Raw genomic sequence first — 16204 nt, forward strand, 5'->3', positions numbered from 1 at the left:
TACATCCATAGCCAACCACTTAGAATGTCCCTGGAAGTTATACCATAAGTATCAACTGATTCTTTTGATAGATATTGCATTGTTGAATATGTGATTTGATAGATATTGCATTGTTGAATATGTGTAAAAGAATGACGTGCTTCCTTCCTGCAACTTACACACACACTCATACATGTATAGGTATATACACACATATATATATGCAGATATATACAAGTATATGTAATATGCATCTTACAATACATACAATACACACATACAATGTATACATACATGTAAAAGATATCTTTGTACTCTGCTAGACTATCCAGTTGACAGGCGCTTGGTGAACTTAATTTATGAATGGTTGCTGGGCCTGAAATGACACTTGAAATGTCATTTTTTTTTTTAAAGATTTTATTTATTTATTTGACAGAGATAGAGACAGCCAGCGAGAGAGGGAACACAAGCAGGGGGAGTGGGAGAGGAAGAAGCAGGCTCATAGCGGAGGAGCCTGATGTGGGGCTCGATCCCATAACGCCGGGATCACGCCCTGAGCCGAAGGCAGACGCTTAACCATTGTGCCACCCAGGCGCCCCTGAAATGTCATTTTAATGTAAGAGAAATGGACTAAAAGATTAAAGTCCTCACCATACACTTAGAAAAATGGTAACTGGATCACATCTATGATAAACCAACTATAAACATCATCATTTAAACTTCTAAAATTCAAGTATAAAAATACTTATAAGTCAATAATACAGTTTTATTAAACAAAAGCTAAAGCAGTCAGATCAGGTTTTCAGATTGAGAAAAGAATGCCAGCTCATGTCCATTAACTTCACAGAGATTTTATATAGTGTGATACTTAATCTTGTTTGGGAGAAAATTATTTGACCTTGTAACATGTATATGTTTACCATAAATATATTGTAAAGGCAGAGTAATTTTTTTTATTATACAGTATATTTTTACTATATGGTACATTTTTACTATAAAAACATTAAAATTTGTCTGAAAGCTATGAAATAGAAAATTTTAAAAATGACTTTATTGTCCTAAATTGTCAGGTGATGAACTAATTGAAGAATTAAAGAATTGAAAGAGACTTTTTATTTTTCTTTCCTTCCCAAATCAGGATGCATAATGTTGCACTCAGCTTTCAAGATACAAACTTGTCTAGGAAAGGAATGTGAGTTCACAATAATTCTATTTTGTTTTGTTTTGTTTTTTTTTGTTTTGTTTTGTTTTTACATTGCTTTACATTTTATTTATTTATTTATTTATTTATTTATAGATTTTATTTATTTATTTGACAGAGAGAGTTAGCGAGAGAGAGAGAGCACAAGCAGGGGAAGAGGCAGAGGGAGAAGGAGAAGCGACTCCCCACTGAGCAGGGAGCCCTATGCTGGACTTGATCCCAGGACCCTGGGACCAGGACCTGAGCCAAAGGCAGATGCTTAACCAACTGAGCCACCCAGGCGCCCCTTTTGCTTTACATTTTAGAGAACAAACTATATCAGTAACATTGACTGGTTTTACCCCAAGTAACCTCCAAAAGGAAACAAACAACAACAACAAAAACAATAATAATAATTATTACTTGGAATTTGTCCAACTAACCACAGATAACACCAGCACTATGCAAGAGATGTCCCAAATGAATGTTATGGTATTCTGTGGCTGAGATCTAAGTTAAAAATTTTAGGCACTCTCAAATATTTCCTTAAAATTATTGTGAAACTCCTAGATAGAATGCCTCAAAATAATCAAATCTACAACTTTTCCAGGTAGCAATATAGTTAGCAATAGACATTCTCCCTGAAGACCACTTACTCACATTAAAAAAAAAAATCTAAAAATCAAATCTTAAGGTATGAATCATACCATTTACTATCCACACTAGCAAGAATTTTGGTTGTTGCATAAAACATAGTTCAAGAAGTGTTAATTAAAAAAAAAACCTTACTCTCTCTGTATTTTATGTTTTTACACAGAGATCTGTAATGTGTTGTGCTATATTTATGATACCCCACAATAACCATAAATTATTTTTCTAATATGGTCCTAATCAGAAAATGTGAAGAAGAGTTCTATTCTTGCTGATAAAAAGTATTTGAAAATCATTTGCTAAAGACACCAGAAATAAAACCATATATTTTTAGCAAAACAAATCCTTCCTCTCTGGCCTTTGTTATGAATCTCCTAGGATTTCAAGCTACAGTGCTTTCTTGCTAGTCCTTTAAAATAAAACTGTCCTTAAGCAATACACATGTAATTTACTCAGCAATCTGAAGTTCTATTTAAATCGAGGACAGGTCTAATTGCTAGTTCCTCCTGGCTGACTGCTTGATGCTGGCTATGGCACCTGATCTACCAAAGCCTGCACATTCTTGATTAACATTTGTCCAAAAATATATATTCATAGGTGTCAGGAAGACAAGGCACATACAAAAATAATATCAATCAACCCCCTTTACTTTGTGTTAAGTTTTACCAGAATTTTAATTATCTGAGAAAAAACCTCTATCAGGGAGAACTGTGTACCTTTAAACTGATGGCATTCCATGCATATTTTTCAGAAAACACTGTCCAATGTATATGCATTTTTTGAAGCTTGAGAAGATTATAAGAACAAATTGATATGAATTGCATATTTAATAGGTTGTAATTATGTCTTATCAAACCTCAACTTTTTAAATCCTTTATTCTTTGGAAATATGGTAATTGTCCCCTTTCCCATGTAGTTAATTATAAATTTCAGGAAGAATTAAGTAGGCTAAAACTCTTCACTTTTTTTTCTTTGTCTCTATGGTAGCAGTGAGAATAGAAATGAATTGCTTTGATCTTGTTTCTGAATGGCCTTTCTTTCCTCAAAGTACTTGAAATTTTAGATATTTTTTATTAGCTATTAATTCAAGGAAGGTATTTTTTACAGATGAACTTAAAAATATGTCGGAAAGAAAAATGCAGTTTATTTTAGAAATCACAGGCTTTGTTTCCATAAGAGTTGTAGTTTAAAATAGATAAGATCTGCCAATGAAGAATATTCTTTGACTGCAGCAGTACATAACATCCAAAGTCTGTTTCTTGCAAGGAGAAAGGTACAACTTTAGTCCATTCTTCTTGTCTTGTCTTGTTATGTCAGTAGGATGCAGAGACAACATGTAAATATTAATGATATTTAAAGTATTTTGCAAGACTATGTTTTTAAATCTGTATTTAGAGGCTTAAATTATTCTATTGTATCTAACTCTGTATAGCAATAATTCAACTTCCAAAGAATTCTAGAGCTTCAGGGAGTATTGGGACATGCTGCCATAAAATGTTAAAATACCATAATATATTTTTTAGAAATATTTACAGACCAATGATTTCAAGTATGTGATCCCAGACTGCATAGTCAATTCTGGCTCCCAAATTCAGTTATCTCAAAACTGCAGTATTTCAGATATTCTTTTCAACTTAGATTTAAAATTTACCTTAGAAATCCCCCATGTTTGCTAAGTACTTTCTTGTACTTTTTCTCATTTAATCTTCATAGTGATCTTGTGAGATAAATATTATTATTTCATACACAGAGGTGAGAAAACAGGCTTGGAGGAGCTAATTAATCCTTGATTAATGAGATAAATATTAATATTTATGTAATATAATATAAATATATTTATCTTAATACTGTTAGAGTATGTACTAGACCCTGGGCTAAATATAGTACATGTATTATCTTATATAATCCGTATAATAATCCTTTAAACTGGTATTTTTCTCTCCATTTTATAGATGAGAAAACCATAACTCACAGAGACTAAGAAACTTGTCTAAAGTTCCAGATCCAGAGAGTAAAAACTCCGGCATTCTAACCCAGGTTTAGTGGTTCCTCATAGTATTAAACACCCTTCTCTACAACCTTTCAAGGTTAATGTGATAAAAGAATGAACTAACAATATGTGTCAGATGCCTGGCATCTAATAGGTGCTCAATAAATACTATTTTATCGAGAAGATGCCTTCTGAATCTAAGTCCTGGGGCCCTATCTCCATTGATACCATGCAATGTCAAGTTACAACAGTAACAGTAGCTCTCATGTATAATAAATCTTTAAATGTCACCAGCCTGAGAATTCAGAACCTATCTCACTCATCAGACTTAATTAATCCAGGTAACCAGATGGTTACAATATTATTTTAACCTAGAGTTTTAATCCTCTTATACACTGGCTAACCACTGGTCACGCCTTTGCTAACCTGGGCAAATGCTTGCCTGGAGTCACAAGTGAGTTTAGAAAGTATGAGTGCAACTCAGCACTGCCATCACTGCCCACTGAAAAACACTCATTCTCAGCAGCATTTTCATTTACAGAGGAGGCAAATGCATGACTCCCCAGCATGGCTTCAGTCTTAGTAAGGATTTCCTCAGAGACAAATTAGGCCAACTTACTTTAAACATCTTTGAAACCTGAGAAAATAAAAGGAAGCAAGCAGAGAGACAAGCCTAGGAAGTCAGGTATTGAAGGATTATGAGGAATTATGTCCAAAACTGAATGAAAGGGTTAACAGTAATTGTGAATATGTTTTGCATCTGTAATTGATACATTGGACAAACAAGACTTATGGGATGTAATGACAGAGGCCACTTTAATGGCTCCCCATATTTTGCCCAATACTTCTTAGTGTCAGTAATCCCTACCCTGTTCTCTAAATGAAAACTCAGGCAGTCCCAGGACTCCCCATGAATTTCCAGTTATTTGTAAGGAATTAAAAGTCCTGTAATCACTTACAGTCACAAATACAGATTCAATTTAATAGTTGAAATTGTTCAGTTCCAAATATTAATCATAACTCCAAACACTTCTCCGGGGATAAGATTTTCTCTTCCCTACTATGGGTTCTTCAGATAAGACTGGCTGCTTTTCTTCTTCATTTGCTAGTTGGTTATTCATCCTTCCAGCTTTGGAGCATGAAAGAAAAGTAAAAATAAGAAAGCAGAAACTTCTTATTTGTATTGGGATTGTCATACTTTTTTACTCTCTGAAACTGGAATAATAAAGATAATAATAATGAATACAAAAAATAGCTAGCACTTACATAGTGATAATTGTGTACAGGAATAGTTCTAAGTGCTTTACTTGTAGTAATTTCTTTAATCTTCGTAACCGAGGCAAAGGGAAGTTAAGCAACTTGCCCAGTATCACCTGGCGAGTAAAAGGTGGATCTGGGATTTTAACTCAGGCAATCTGGCTCCAGACCCATCCACTGTTGTGGATCTTAGGGAGTTTTCCCTTCTGGGCCTCTCTGACTAAATCTTCGGTAATGTGGATGATATATTTCTTTAGCCCCAGGTTTTTCAGCAGTGCACCCACACAAAGGGTTGTCTTGGCAGGCATCACAATGGCACCAGGATGGCTTTTGTGTGTTGTGTGTGTGTGTGTGTGTGTGTGTGTGTGTGTGTGTGTGTGTGTGCTTTGACAAACTCTGAAAGTTCAGGCTGGCCAAAATGAAGCCACTTCTCCTGAGGCAATAACAAATTTGCCATGTTATCTCACTCATTAAATTTTTCAAGTGGGAGGTGGATCCCCGGATCCTGGCCTCCCAAATTTAAGAAAGTTATATCAAGCTGTAGGTGTAGGCCCATTGACGTTTCATTCACTAATTTAAGAGAAAAATGAGATTCCCACAACCCCCTCAGCCCCTCTGCAAATAAATCCTTTTATAAATCTCCAAACATATAACCCTTATATAACTTCATTATAGATAACGGTTCAGAGACCTGAAAGTAGTTCTTGGTAATTTCCTTTGAAATTATAGCACCTCCTTTGGAATCTCATTTTTGTCATATCTTGATGTCTTAGACAAGACTACCAATGTAACATTTTGTGCCTATACTATACTTTTGCACCTGGCAAAATTTGATTTTCTCCTTTTCTTTAACAATCTACTCTAAAATTCTACATTTTTTATGGCAAATAAGGAAAATAACTGAATGAAACTTTTATATGTTCAAATAAATTATTTATACACACATGTATATATAAACATTTATGTGTGTATGTACACACCTTATATGTTGGTGTATAACATATTATTTATCTATATCTATGTATCTAAAAAATTGTTGATTGAGAGGCATCCTGGGAGTTTTGTATTTTTTTTTTCAATTTTTTTGGAAAGTCCCTTAACTCTCGATGTGGTGGAGCATATATTGAACTAAAAGTCAGAAAATGTGTTTTCTAATCATTTTAAAAGAACTAATTTGTAAATATTATATTAATGTGTATAATAACTAATACTGTAAATATAATTACTCATCACATTTATAAAGTACCTTACAGCTCACAGTCCATTTGCACAAAAAATATTACACATCATTTTATTTCAGCAATGCCAAGAGCCACTTAGTTTTACCATTTGAACATCATGTTTTCATGTCTGTTTCCTGACCTGTCAAGCACCTTAGAGTTTCAAAAAAGATGGGAAAGGCACCTCAAGTACTTTTCCAAAGTCTCAACTCAGGAGAGTGTCTTGTGTTTGTTTTTTGTTTTTTTGTGGGTTTTTTTTAAAGATTTTATTTATTTAAGAGAAAGAGCGCGAGTGTGCACAAGTGGGGTGAGGGGCAGATGGAGAAGCACACTGCCTGCTGAGCAGGGAGCCTCACGTACGGCTCGATCTTGGGACTCCAAGATCATGACCTGAGCTGAAGGCAGATGCTTAACTGACTGAGCCACCCAGGCTCCCTGAGCCTCTTGTGTTTTGTATAGTACCAGGAATGGATCTGTCTAGGTCTGTCCACTCCTTCTTAGGACTTATTTGTGACACAACCTGTTGTCCATGCACTCCCTGTGAAGTAGAGATAAATGAGGGGAAGGCAGAAGTCAGCTGTCTGTGTAGCATAGAACAATTCTTTCTCCCCAGTCCTAGGTTTCTGAGGCCCAGAATCAAGGGGCTTTCTGACCAAGTCTAGAATACCTTAATTCAACACTATAAGATAATGCATGGTGCACCTTTATCTCAAAGGCTGTCTACTCATCCTTTCCGCTCCTAAAAGCTTTACTAGAAAACCGAAGTATCTCCTCTGTTAAGCACTTCCTTATTTAGAGTTCAGTACTCTTACCTTTGTCCTGAGTTTCTCTGTACAATTTTTCATAACCTTTTCTCATCCTCTATTCCTGTCCCCAGAATGGGTGAGATGGATCTTTTTGATTGGCCCACGTCATGTTTTATTTATATCATATCAATAATATTGCTTTATAATTGCATGCTTATGAGGTCATTTTTTCCCCTTAGACTCAGAATTTCTTTTAGACAGAGACTGTGTCGTGGTATATATCCTTATTCCTAATACAGCAGCTGGCACATACCAATTTCTCAATGAATGTTGACTAACTAAATGAATGAATGATCATTTAACCCTGTTTTTTTTTAAAGATTTATTTATTTATTTTAGAGAGAAAGAGCACGAGCAGGGCAGGGGCAGAGGGAAAGGAGACGAGAGTGAAAGAGAGGCAGACTCCCTGCTGAGCATGGAGCCCAATGTGGGGCTCAGTCTCAAGACCTTGAGATCATGACCTGAGCTGAAATCAAGAGTTGGATGCTTAACTGACTGAGCCACACAGGCAGCCCTTAACCCTGTTTTAAATGTAACATGCCATAGTGTATCTCCTAAAAGTTTGGGAGCTCTTTGAAGAAAGAATAATTATTTAAATTTTTGTGTCTATAAATTTTATGTCTCCCTGTATTGCTAGCATGGTATCTTCCACATAATACATATTTGATAAATGAGTGGATGGATAAAGGAATGAATGAGTATGTGTACAGTACTATCATGAGACAATTCTCAGCCCAGGAAAAATTCCTGTGATTATAAGAATCATTTTACTATGACTATTACAATAGAACCTCTTAGCTTGTTCTGTGCTTTCAGAAGAACATGCTGTTATGAATGAAACATTTAGGTCAAAATTTTGTTTGGATGAATCAGTTCTCACCCTGCCACACACAAACTTGTTTGGAGGATTAAATGACTAAAACATCTATATAAGTACTTTGTAAACTCCAAAGCACTCTAACAGACATAGCTGCTGATATTTAAAAAAAAATCCTCACTCTTTCTGGAGATGGGATTCATTGGGTAAAAAAATCTTTAGAGTTTTCTTTGCCAAGTGTTTGTCACTATTCAAATCCTTTCTAGCTACATATTTACATAATCAATCTGAGGTGTAATTGTACGGCAGGTCTGGCTCATTTGCTAAGGATAATCCAGAATGAAATATGTCAAGATATTACAGTCAGAAAAAGACAACCAAGGAAGATGAGAGACTTGGAGACATCAACTTGTCTAAACAGCATAGTATTTTAAAAAGACCAAAACCCATTGATAGTTTTGTCTCTTAAAAGAACATGTTTTCCAGGATTAGCATTGCAGATCCTGAATCCTGATCAAGTCACATACAGACAATCTGTAGGTATAAATATCCAGGGTAGATGGATGCGAGGGAAGAAGGAAAAACTCTGTCTTTAGGTTAATTTGTCACCAACTTTTATATTAAAATCTTGCTTGGAGAGCTGGGCTGACCGTTTGGGAATTCCAATATTCCCTCTTGAATTTTAGCTTAAGAATTAACTTAAAGGTAGGTTGAGAGTATCCTTTCCTCTAGTATTTGTTCTTTTTCTAAATGGCCTTGTAAGGGGTAGGGATCTTCCAAGTAGGTGATACCCCCAAACTCTTCTGATCAGAGTACCCACATTAAATGTTAGAAACAATGTTGAAGAAGGAGAATGAAAACTAGTAGGGAAAAAAGAAGAGTTTTAAACCCTTTACTTTACCTACTGTGGCAGTTCCCTTGATCCCTGTTAGATCTTATCTTCTTTCAATGTAGAAAGAAGGTTTAGGTAAAACCTAGGGTTAGGGTTTTCAATACCACACTTGAGATGAAAGCTCTTGTGAGACCATTTCTACTGGCAGTTCTCAACCTTTGTTATAACTCAAACTCACAAAGGAATAATTATATCTTATGGTAACAGTAGATCAGAATGATAAGGGTTTTCAACCGGAGGGTATTCTCCTTTGGAAGAGGGAACATATTAAATTCTTGAGAGGAATGTGAGGTTTGGAAAAGATCCATGGGTGAATGACACATCCTCTTTCCACACTGAATTGTGGATCTAATAAAAACCCTCTTATTTTATACATGAGAAAAGTGAGGTTTACACTTTATAGTAACTTTCCCAAAGTTTCACAGATGGATTAATGGCAACACTACTGAAATCCAAGATCCTAATATATTCTGATCTTATTTTTTTCTAGTCACACACTAAGCATAATGATTTATGTCCATGTGGCCTCTGTCTTCAGTAGGCCTTTCTATGTGTCTGCCCCTGTGTAATCATATTGTTAATCTGCTTGATTAAAACACTAATGGGAAGGTCTTAGTATCCAAAATTCAGGTAGTAATGGAGTAAGAGAGACTTGCATAGATTTCCATCTTTTTTTTACTGCAGGCTGTGCATCCATAGAAGTGCAAACACTCCTTATTTTAGCCCCCATCACACTTTATGGGGTACTTAAATTCCTCTACCCAAACATAACTCAATTATTATTTACCTCTTTGCCATGTGCTCCATAAAAATGAACACTATCTAGATATAAAACAAGCTTATTATTACTACTACTACTACTAACAATTATAAATTATTACAAAGGAGACATTCCTCACTGTTAACATTGTTTGGTATGAATTCTCATGATGAGAAATAATAATAGCTAGCATTTTATTTCTTCCAAATTTTTATTTAAATTCTAGTTAGTTAACATATAGTGTAATATTGGTTTCAGGAGTAGAATTTTGTGATTTATCACTTACACAACACACAGTTCTCATCACAAGTGCCTTCTTTAATCCCTATCACCCGTTTAGCCCATCCCCCAACCCACTACCTCCCTCCATCAACCCTCAATTTGTTCTCTATCATAATAATAACTAGCATTTTATTTTATTTTTTAAAATATTTTAGTTATTTATTCACTTGACAGAGAGAGAGAAAGAGAGAGCACAAGCAGAGGGAGCTGCAGAGGGAGAGGGAGAATGAGGCTCCCTGCTGAGCAGAGAGCCAGGTGCAGGGTTAAATCCCAGGATCCTGAGGTCATGACCTGAGGGGAAGGCAGCCGCTTAACCGACTGAGTCACCCAGGCGCCCTAACTAGCATTTTAATAATATTTTCAAATTTCAAAAAGCTTAACCTCATATGTAGATAAATTATATTTATTTATCTGGCTTAGGCTATCAGAAAAGGAAGGCAAGATTGTTCTGTAAATTTGTGTGTTCTAGTAACATCCTCGCAAATTGTGGTTATGATCTGAGATGAGTTTATATGTATCATCTACTAATATTTGTATGAATTAGGTGAAATACTAACACTGTTTTACAGATATGATTACCAAGACTTAGACCAGCTCATGGCAGCAAGTACATGGTTGAGCTTAGCATGAAATTGTGGTCATCTGACACCAGTCGAGTGTGCCTTATGTACCCTGTTGGCACTATATGTCATATTTTTATTTAAACAAGAAAACTGAGCAGGGAGATTGATGGTCTAAGTGTATTTTTATGGTGACTTTATCAATAATCACTCAAACAGCACTTCAGAGTTTAGTGATGCCTTAAAAATAGATTACCTATATAAAGTTTGTTCTAAAAAGCTTACAAATCACAAAAAAGAATTCTTAGTGTAAGTAATGAATGCAATATCTTATTCCAGTTAAGTCAGAAATGTTAGAGTCATTGATAACATGAAATCATATTAGCTGATGACATGTCTTAAGCCCCATTAAACAGATAGAAAATGAAAAATACCAGAGGCAGCTTCTCATAGAGGGAGCATGCATGGGTATCAGAGCCAGTCAGATTCTTGCTGCAGTCCTAGCTATGCTTTCTTCTAGGGTAGTGTTTAGGCAAGTTGCTTATCCTCTCTGAGCCTCAGTTTAATGCCCTGTAGAATGAGCATAATAATACTGCTATCCATATTTGTTGTGGTGACTAGTGAAAATATAATGGATCTAGAACAATCTTTAGCAAATTCAGTAGGTCAATAAATCACAGCTAGGTTTTTTATGACTATTGCTAACATTATTATTAGTCTGTTTATATTATAATTTAGTGTAGAATAAAATAAATAAAAGGTAAAAAATGGGTTCTTTGATACACCTCCTCCCCTTTTTTTAACACTAATCAGTTCTCATTATTACAGGGATGGAGCAATATTGTTAGTTAAAGGGAAGCACTTCGTTCTTTCTAAAAGGCCAATTAGAAAAAAAGTTAAAAATTAAACTACCCTATGACCCAGTCATTGCACTACTGGGTGTTTACCCCAAAGATACAGACGTAGTAAAGAGAAGGGCCATACACCCCAATGTTCATAGCTGCATTGTCCACAATAGCCAAATCATGGAAGGAGCCGAGATGCCCTTCAACAGATGACTGGATTAAGAAGCTGTGGTCCATATATACAATGGAATATTACTCAGCTATCAGAAAGAACGAATTCTCAACATTTGCTGCAACATGGACGGCACTGGAGGAGATAATGCTAAGTGAAATAAGTCAAGCAGAGAAAGACAATTATCATATGATTTCTCTCATCTATGGAACATAAGAACTAGGATGATCGGTAGGGGAAGAAAGGGATAAAGAAAAGGGGGGTAATCAGAAGGGGGAATGAAACATGAGAGACTATGGACTATGAGAAACAAACTGAAGACTTCAGAGGGGAGGGGGTGGGGGAATGGGATAGACTGGTGATGGGTAGTAAGGAGGGCACGTATTGCATGGTGCACTGGGTGTTATACGCAACTAATGAAGCATCAAACTTTACATCGGAATCTGGGGATGTACTGTATGGTGATTAACATAATATAATAAAATAAAATTAATAAAAAAAAGAAATGAATTTTTGGGAGCTATAACAAAAGAACAGGTTAGCTACAGATAAATTTCTTATGTAAAAGAAGTGCCTAGCGAATGACTTACAAAGTCAAATCTCCATGTTCTTTGTTTCATTTCTTTGCACCTCATTTTCTGATGTGACAAGAAAGACCTCTAAGATTTGTCCTGTACGACTGTACATTCTGGGATTCTATGAAATGCCTTAGAGAGAATCATCACCACTAGCTCACAATGAGGAAGGGGAGACAAATAAACAAGTCTATCTGTGCGTTGACCGCAGTGATCTTGCACAGGTACAGCGTGTATCAGTGTTGTCTGGGAGCCCAGAGGAGAGGTGACCAGTTTTGCCTTTGGATTAAGAGAGTTCTCAGATGAGTCTTGCTGGGCCCTGAAAGGCCACCTGCTGAGGAAGCCTACTGCCCAAAACTCAGTCCTTAGACTAAGAGGAAAAGCAAAGGATGATTGCTTACGCCTTGGTAAGAGTAGACTTACCAAGCACTGCACCAAAAAATCAGTCTCAAAGGCTTCTCCTATACTTGTAAATAAGGTAATAAACACATTGATGATAAATATGTCAGCTTGTGTATATTGCTGCACGTAATATATAAAATATAATATCATTTTTACTTATTTGCAGCAAAACCAAGGCAAATGCCCAGCCCAGAATTGTTCAGTGGAAGCCCCTGCTTGGATGCCTGTGCACCACTGTACTGTAAGTTTGATAATTTGAGTATTCCAAATTGGCCAGATTAAAGGAGAATTATTTTTATATTTTGGAACAAACTTAGTGGAATGGACTAGAATCCTTCCTGAGATTCTAGAAAGAGAATTTTTTTTTTCAGAAAGCTCTGTATTATAAGAAATAACTGTGATTAGGGATTTGTGTGTTTTTTTTGGAGTCAGGATAATTTGCCAAAGATTTATTTAAATGGATTATTGATGATTTAGATTTGAATAGTCATTAAAATGAATATATTTGCACATGTATTTTTTTCAGCAGCTGCATATTCAGCAATACTTGATTTTAGATGCTTCAGAGAAGGATGCTTTCTCTTCTGTCACTGTTGTGTTGACTGTTTAATAGTGATGAGTACATGGATTTCCAATTTTCAAGTCTTTCTGGTATAATAATGGTCTCTGCATTTGTGTGAAATCTTCTATCAGAGAGTTTTCAAGTGCCCTAGAAAAAAACAGGTACTATATCATTACCAATGATATACTGTGTTACCAATGGGAGATTTAAATGCAAAGGGAGTAAGAATAGTGTACTAGTTGTAAAGCTGGGAATAGATCCCAGACACCCTAACTCTTTTCATGAACTCATTCTACCACACTGTAAAGAAAAGTAAGTGAAAAAAGTGGCTGATTTGTATGATATTCTCCCGTACGTGCATTGCGTGGTGTGACAATGGTTCCTTTGGGAAACATGTGTACTGTAACTGACAGTTTGCCTGTTATAAAGTAATTTGTATGTGATGGGGACAAGGAGTTTGAAAATTACTTTTTGGCCATTCCCCTCATTTGACCCACCTTACAAGCAATGTAAAGTGGTATGTAGAGCTTCTTAAGTATCCTCATCTATTGTTGAGACACAAGCTGCTGGAAGGTGTAGCTGGGCTATCAGCATGACTTATGACTGCATTCTTTTTTTTATTATTATAATATTTTTTATTATATTATGTTAGTCACCATACAGTACATCCCTGGCTTTTGATGTAAAGTTCCATGATTCATTAGTTGTGTATAACACCCAGTGCACCATGCAATACATGCCCTCCTTACTACCCATCACCAGCCTATCCCATTCCCCCTGCCCCCTCCCCTCTGAAGCCCTCAGTTTGTTTCTCAGAGTCCAAAGTCTTTCATGCTTCATTCCCCATATGACTGCATTCTACCACAGTAGGCCTGGGAGAGCCTACTTTTCACTCAGATTCATAAGAGCATAAGCCTCTTTCCTTGTTTTTGTTTATCTGTGGAAGGAAGAGAAGGTGGGATCACTTTCAATGAAGGAGAGATGATACTGCGAAATTTTGGAGGCATTCCTGCAGTGCGGAGGCAGCCCAGACTTGCTGGAGACTTGGAGAATAAAAATGTCACACTTTTGTGAGCAGATGGTCAGAGGGGAGTGCATGCTAAGGGACTCTGCTGATGCCAGAGAAAGACTTAGTTTTAATAATTCTGTTTCTTCATCAGTCACTTCTTCTATCATATCCCTGGTGATATTATCTCACAATTACTGATTTGTATGTCTATTTCACCAGACCCATGTACTATTCAGGGTCCTGGTATACCTACACCTAGGTAAATCCCTGGTATGTGGTCGGTGCTCCGTGAGTGCCGATTCAATAAATGAGTCTTCAATCTGTTGATTTCCTCTTTAGTAAGGTTTATTAAATTATCTACAACTTTTAAATTTGTTAGTGTTACCTTCTAGGTGGGTGGTTTCCATTTCTTACCTTTAAGGGTCATTTTATACTTTTCCTTCACAGAGTATCATGTGTTTTAAGGAATTTTGTTTCAAACTAGACAAAATTTAGTGGTTTGATTCAGTTGTGCCAGGTGATATGCCTGTTGCTGGAGGTACGAAAATAAGTAAGATAGTATTCCCATTTTATCAAATACAATCAATATGTTATACCAATAAGAATTCTGATTAGTAGCTGATCCTCTACTACACTGACAGTTTCAGCCCCAAATAACAGAAATTTGATATTTCAGTTACTTCGTGCAGTCTTACTGCAAGGAAATCCATTATTAGAATTATGTCTTTTGGGTTATGAAAAATAATTCATCTTTCATTATTACCTTAGAGTTGGACCCTGTAGGATCTGGAAATCCCAGATTAGGTCTTTCTGTTATAGGACATTTGTGACTAAGTAGATGACTACATTTAAGACCCTTCCTGAAGAACACAAGTCAGAAATGCCAAATAGTCTGATTCTCAGTTCTGTGGTCAGGTGAGAATATCAGAAAGATATTTTTTTTTTGCTTCTGCTATGGAATTAAGAGCTGCTGATTTCATAGATTTCCTTTGCTATTTATTTAAAAGTATTTAAATCTCCCAGTGGGGCAGACTTTCCAGAGGAGTTGACAACCCATAATGATTCTTTTTTCTCTGTAAGTAACCCTGATCCACAAAGATTGGCTTTCAGTGGCCATGTTTGGGCTATGTGAATCTGTTCCTGACCATGCCTGACTGATCTAGGGCTAAGAATCTCATCTCAGCTGGGCCAGTTGGATTCTCTCTCCTGGGAATTTGGAATTTGTATTAGAGAGATACCAAATTGGTAGTCAACAGTATTGAATCTTATGAATGACAATAGTTTGGAAAATAATTTGTGAACCTCAGCTGCTGAGATCCTTAGACCTGCTCTATATCTGTCCTTCTAAGGTTCTGCTTACTCAGGTCTCTCTTTGATTTTGTGAAAAGGTCCGAGTAATCTGCTGATAATCAATAAGTTACATTTTCCCCCAAGTTATTCTAGATTTTTTTTTGTTTATTTGGAGGAGTGTAATGTTTTTTGATTTATTTGTAACCAAAGAGGGGGAAAAAATCACCTTAACTAATACCCCTAGTCAGCAACACTTACGAAGCTCCCAGTAGAGTTCATATAGTGAGTGGTAGTCTCACACAGAAAGAAGCACTGAGAACACTGAGATTTTGAGAATTTCCAATAGTCTATTTAGTATTAGAAATAGTCTATTTCTATTTATTCCAAATATCTGATTATATACAGCAGTTGGGTATATAAAAAAATTACCAAAGAATAATTTGGTAATGACTTAATCCATATTAAAAATGAGAATTATGAGTAGTTAACTATAAAGCTAGCATAAGCATATTTATAAAACAAAAAAAACCCCTACATATGTATAGTCATTCTGGTATTAATTTCCATTTTCTCATCTCTCAAGAAATAGAAAAATCTTAACCTCCTGTGTTTAAGAGAATGTTTTGTTTGTCTCAAATCCTTCATTGACTGAAGCAGGTTATAAATAAATTAATGCATACTTACATTCATAATAAATAGTCTGTTATCTTTGTGCATTTTTAAGTTCACTTGATTGTTTCCTACATTTCTCTCCCTGATGCTCTATTCTTGTTCCTTGGTGCTTTGCTCTGGAATGATTGTATCCTTATAATTGGTCTTTATTACTTTTTTCAAAAACACCTTGGTCTTCGTATGTGCATTTGCCCCAGGTTCATTTTAACTGTGGAGCTTTTATCATTGGTTTCCTTAAGAATGCTTCTCTCTGCAAATTGCTCTGCAAATGCTTGTCACCAGC

At 35.9% G+C, this 16204-nt stretch overlaps 1 protein-coding gene across 6 annotated transcripts in view; it reads left to right on the forward strand.

The window, feature by feature from the left end:
* DLG2 (discs large MAGUK scaffold protein 2) overlaps window positions 1–16204 on the forward strand; it is a 1964683-nt gene that overhangs the window by 432264 nt on the left and 1516215 nt on the right. For 5 of the 6 annotated variants that reach the window (XM_034666214.1, XM_034666215.1, XM_034666218.1 and 2 more), the window contains one exon: window positions 12555–12629. The exons of the other annotated variant lie outside the window; for it this stretch is intronic. In XM_034666214.1, the coding sequence (XP_034522105.1) occupies window positions 12555–12629 (75 nt within the window). The remainder of the gene's footprint in view (window positions 1–12554; window positions 12630–16204) is intronic. 6 annotated transcript variants of the gene reach the window in all.

The sequence above is a fragment of the Ailuropoda melanoleuca genome, chromosome 8, assembly GCF_002007445.2.
Source record: "Ailuropoda melanoleuca isolate Jingjing chromosome 8, ASM200744v2, whole genome shotgun sequence".
Taxonomy (NCBI): domain Eukaryota; kingdom Metazoa; phylum Chordata; class Mammalia; order Carnivora; family Ursidae; genus Ailuropoda; species Ailuropoda melanoleuca.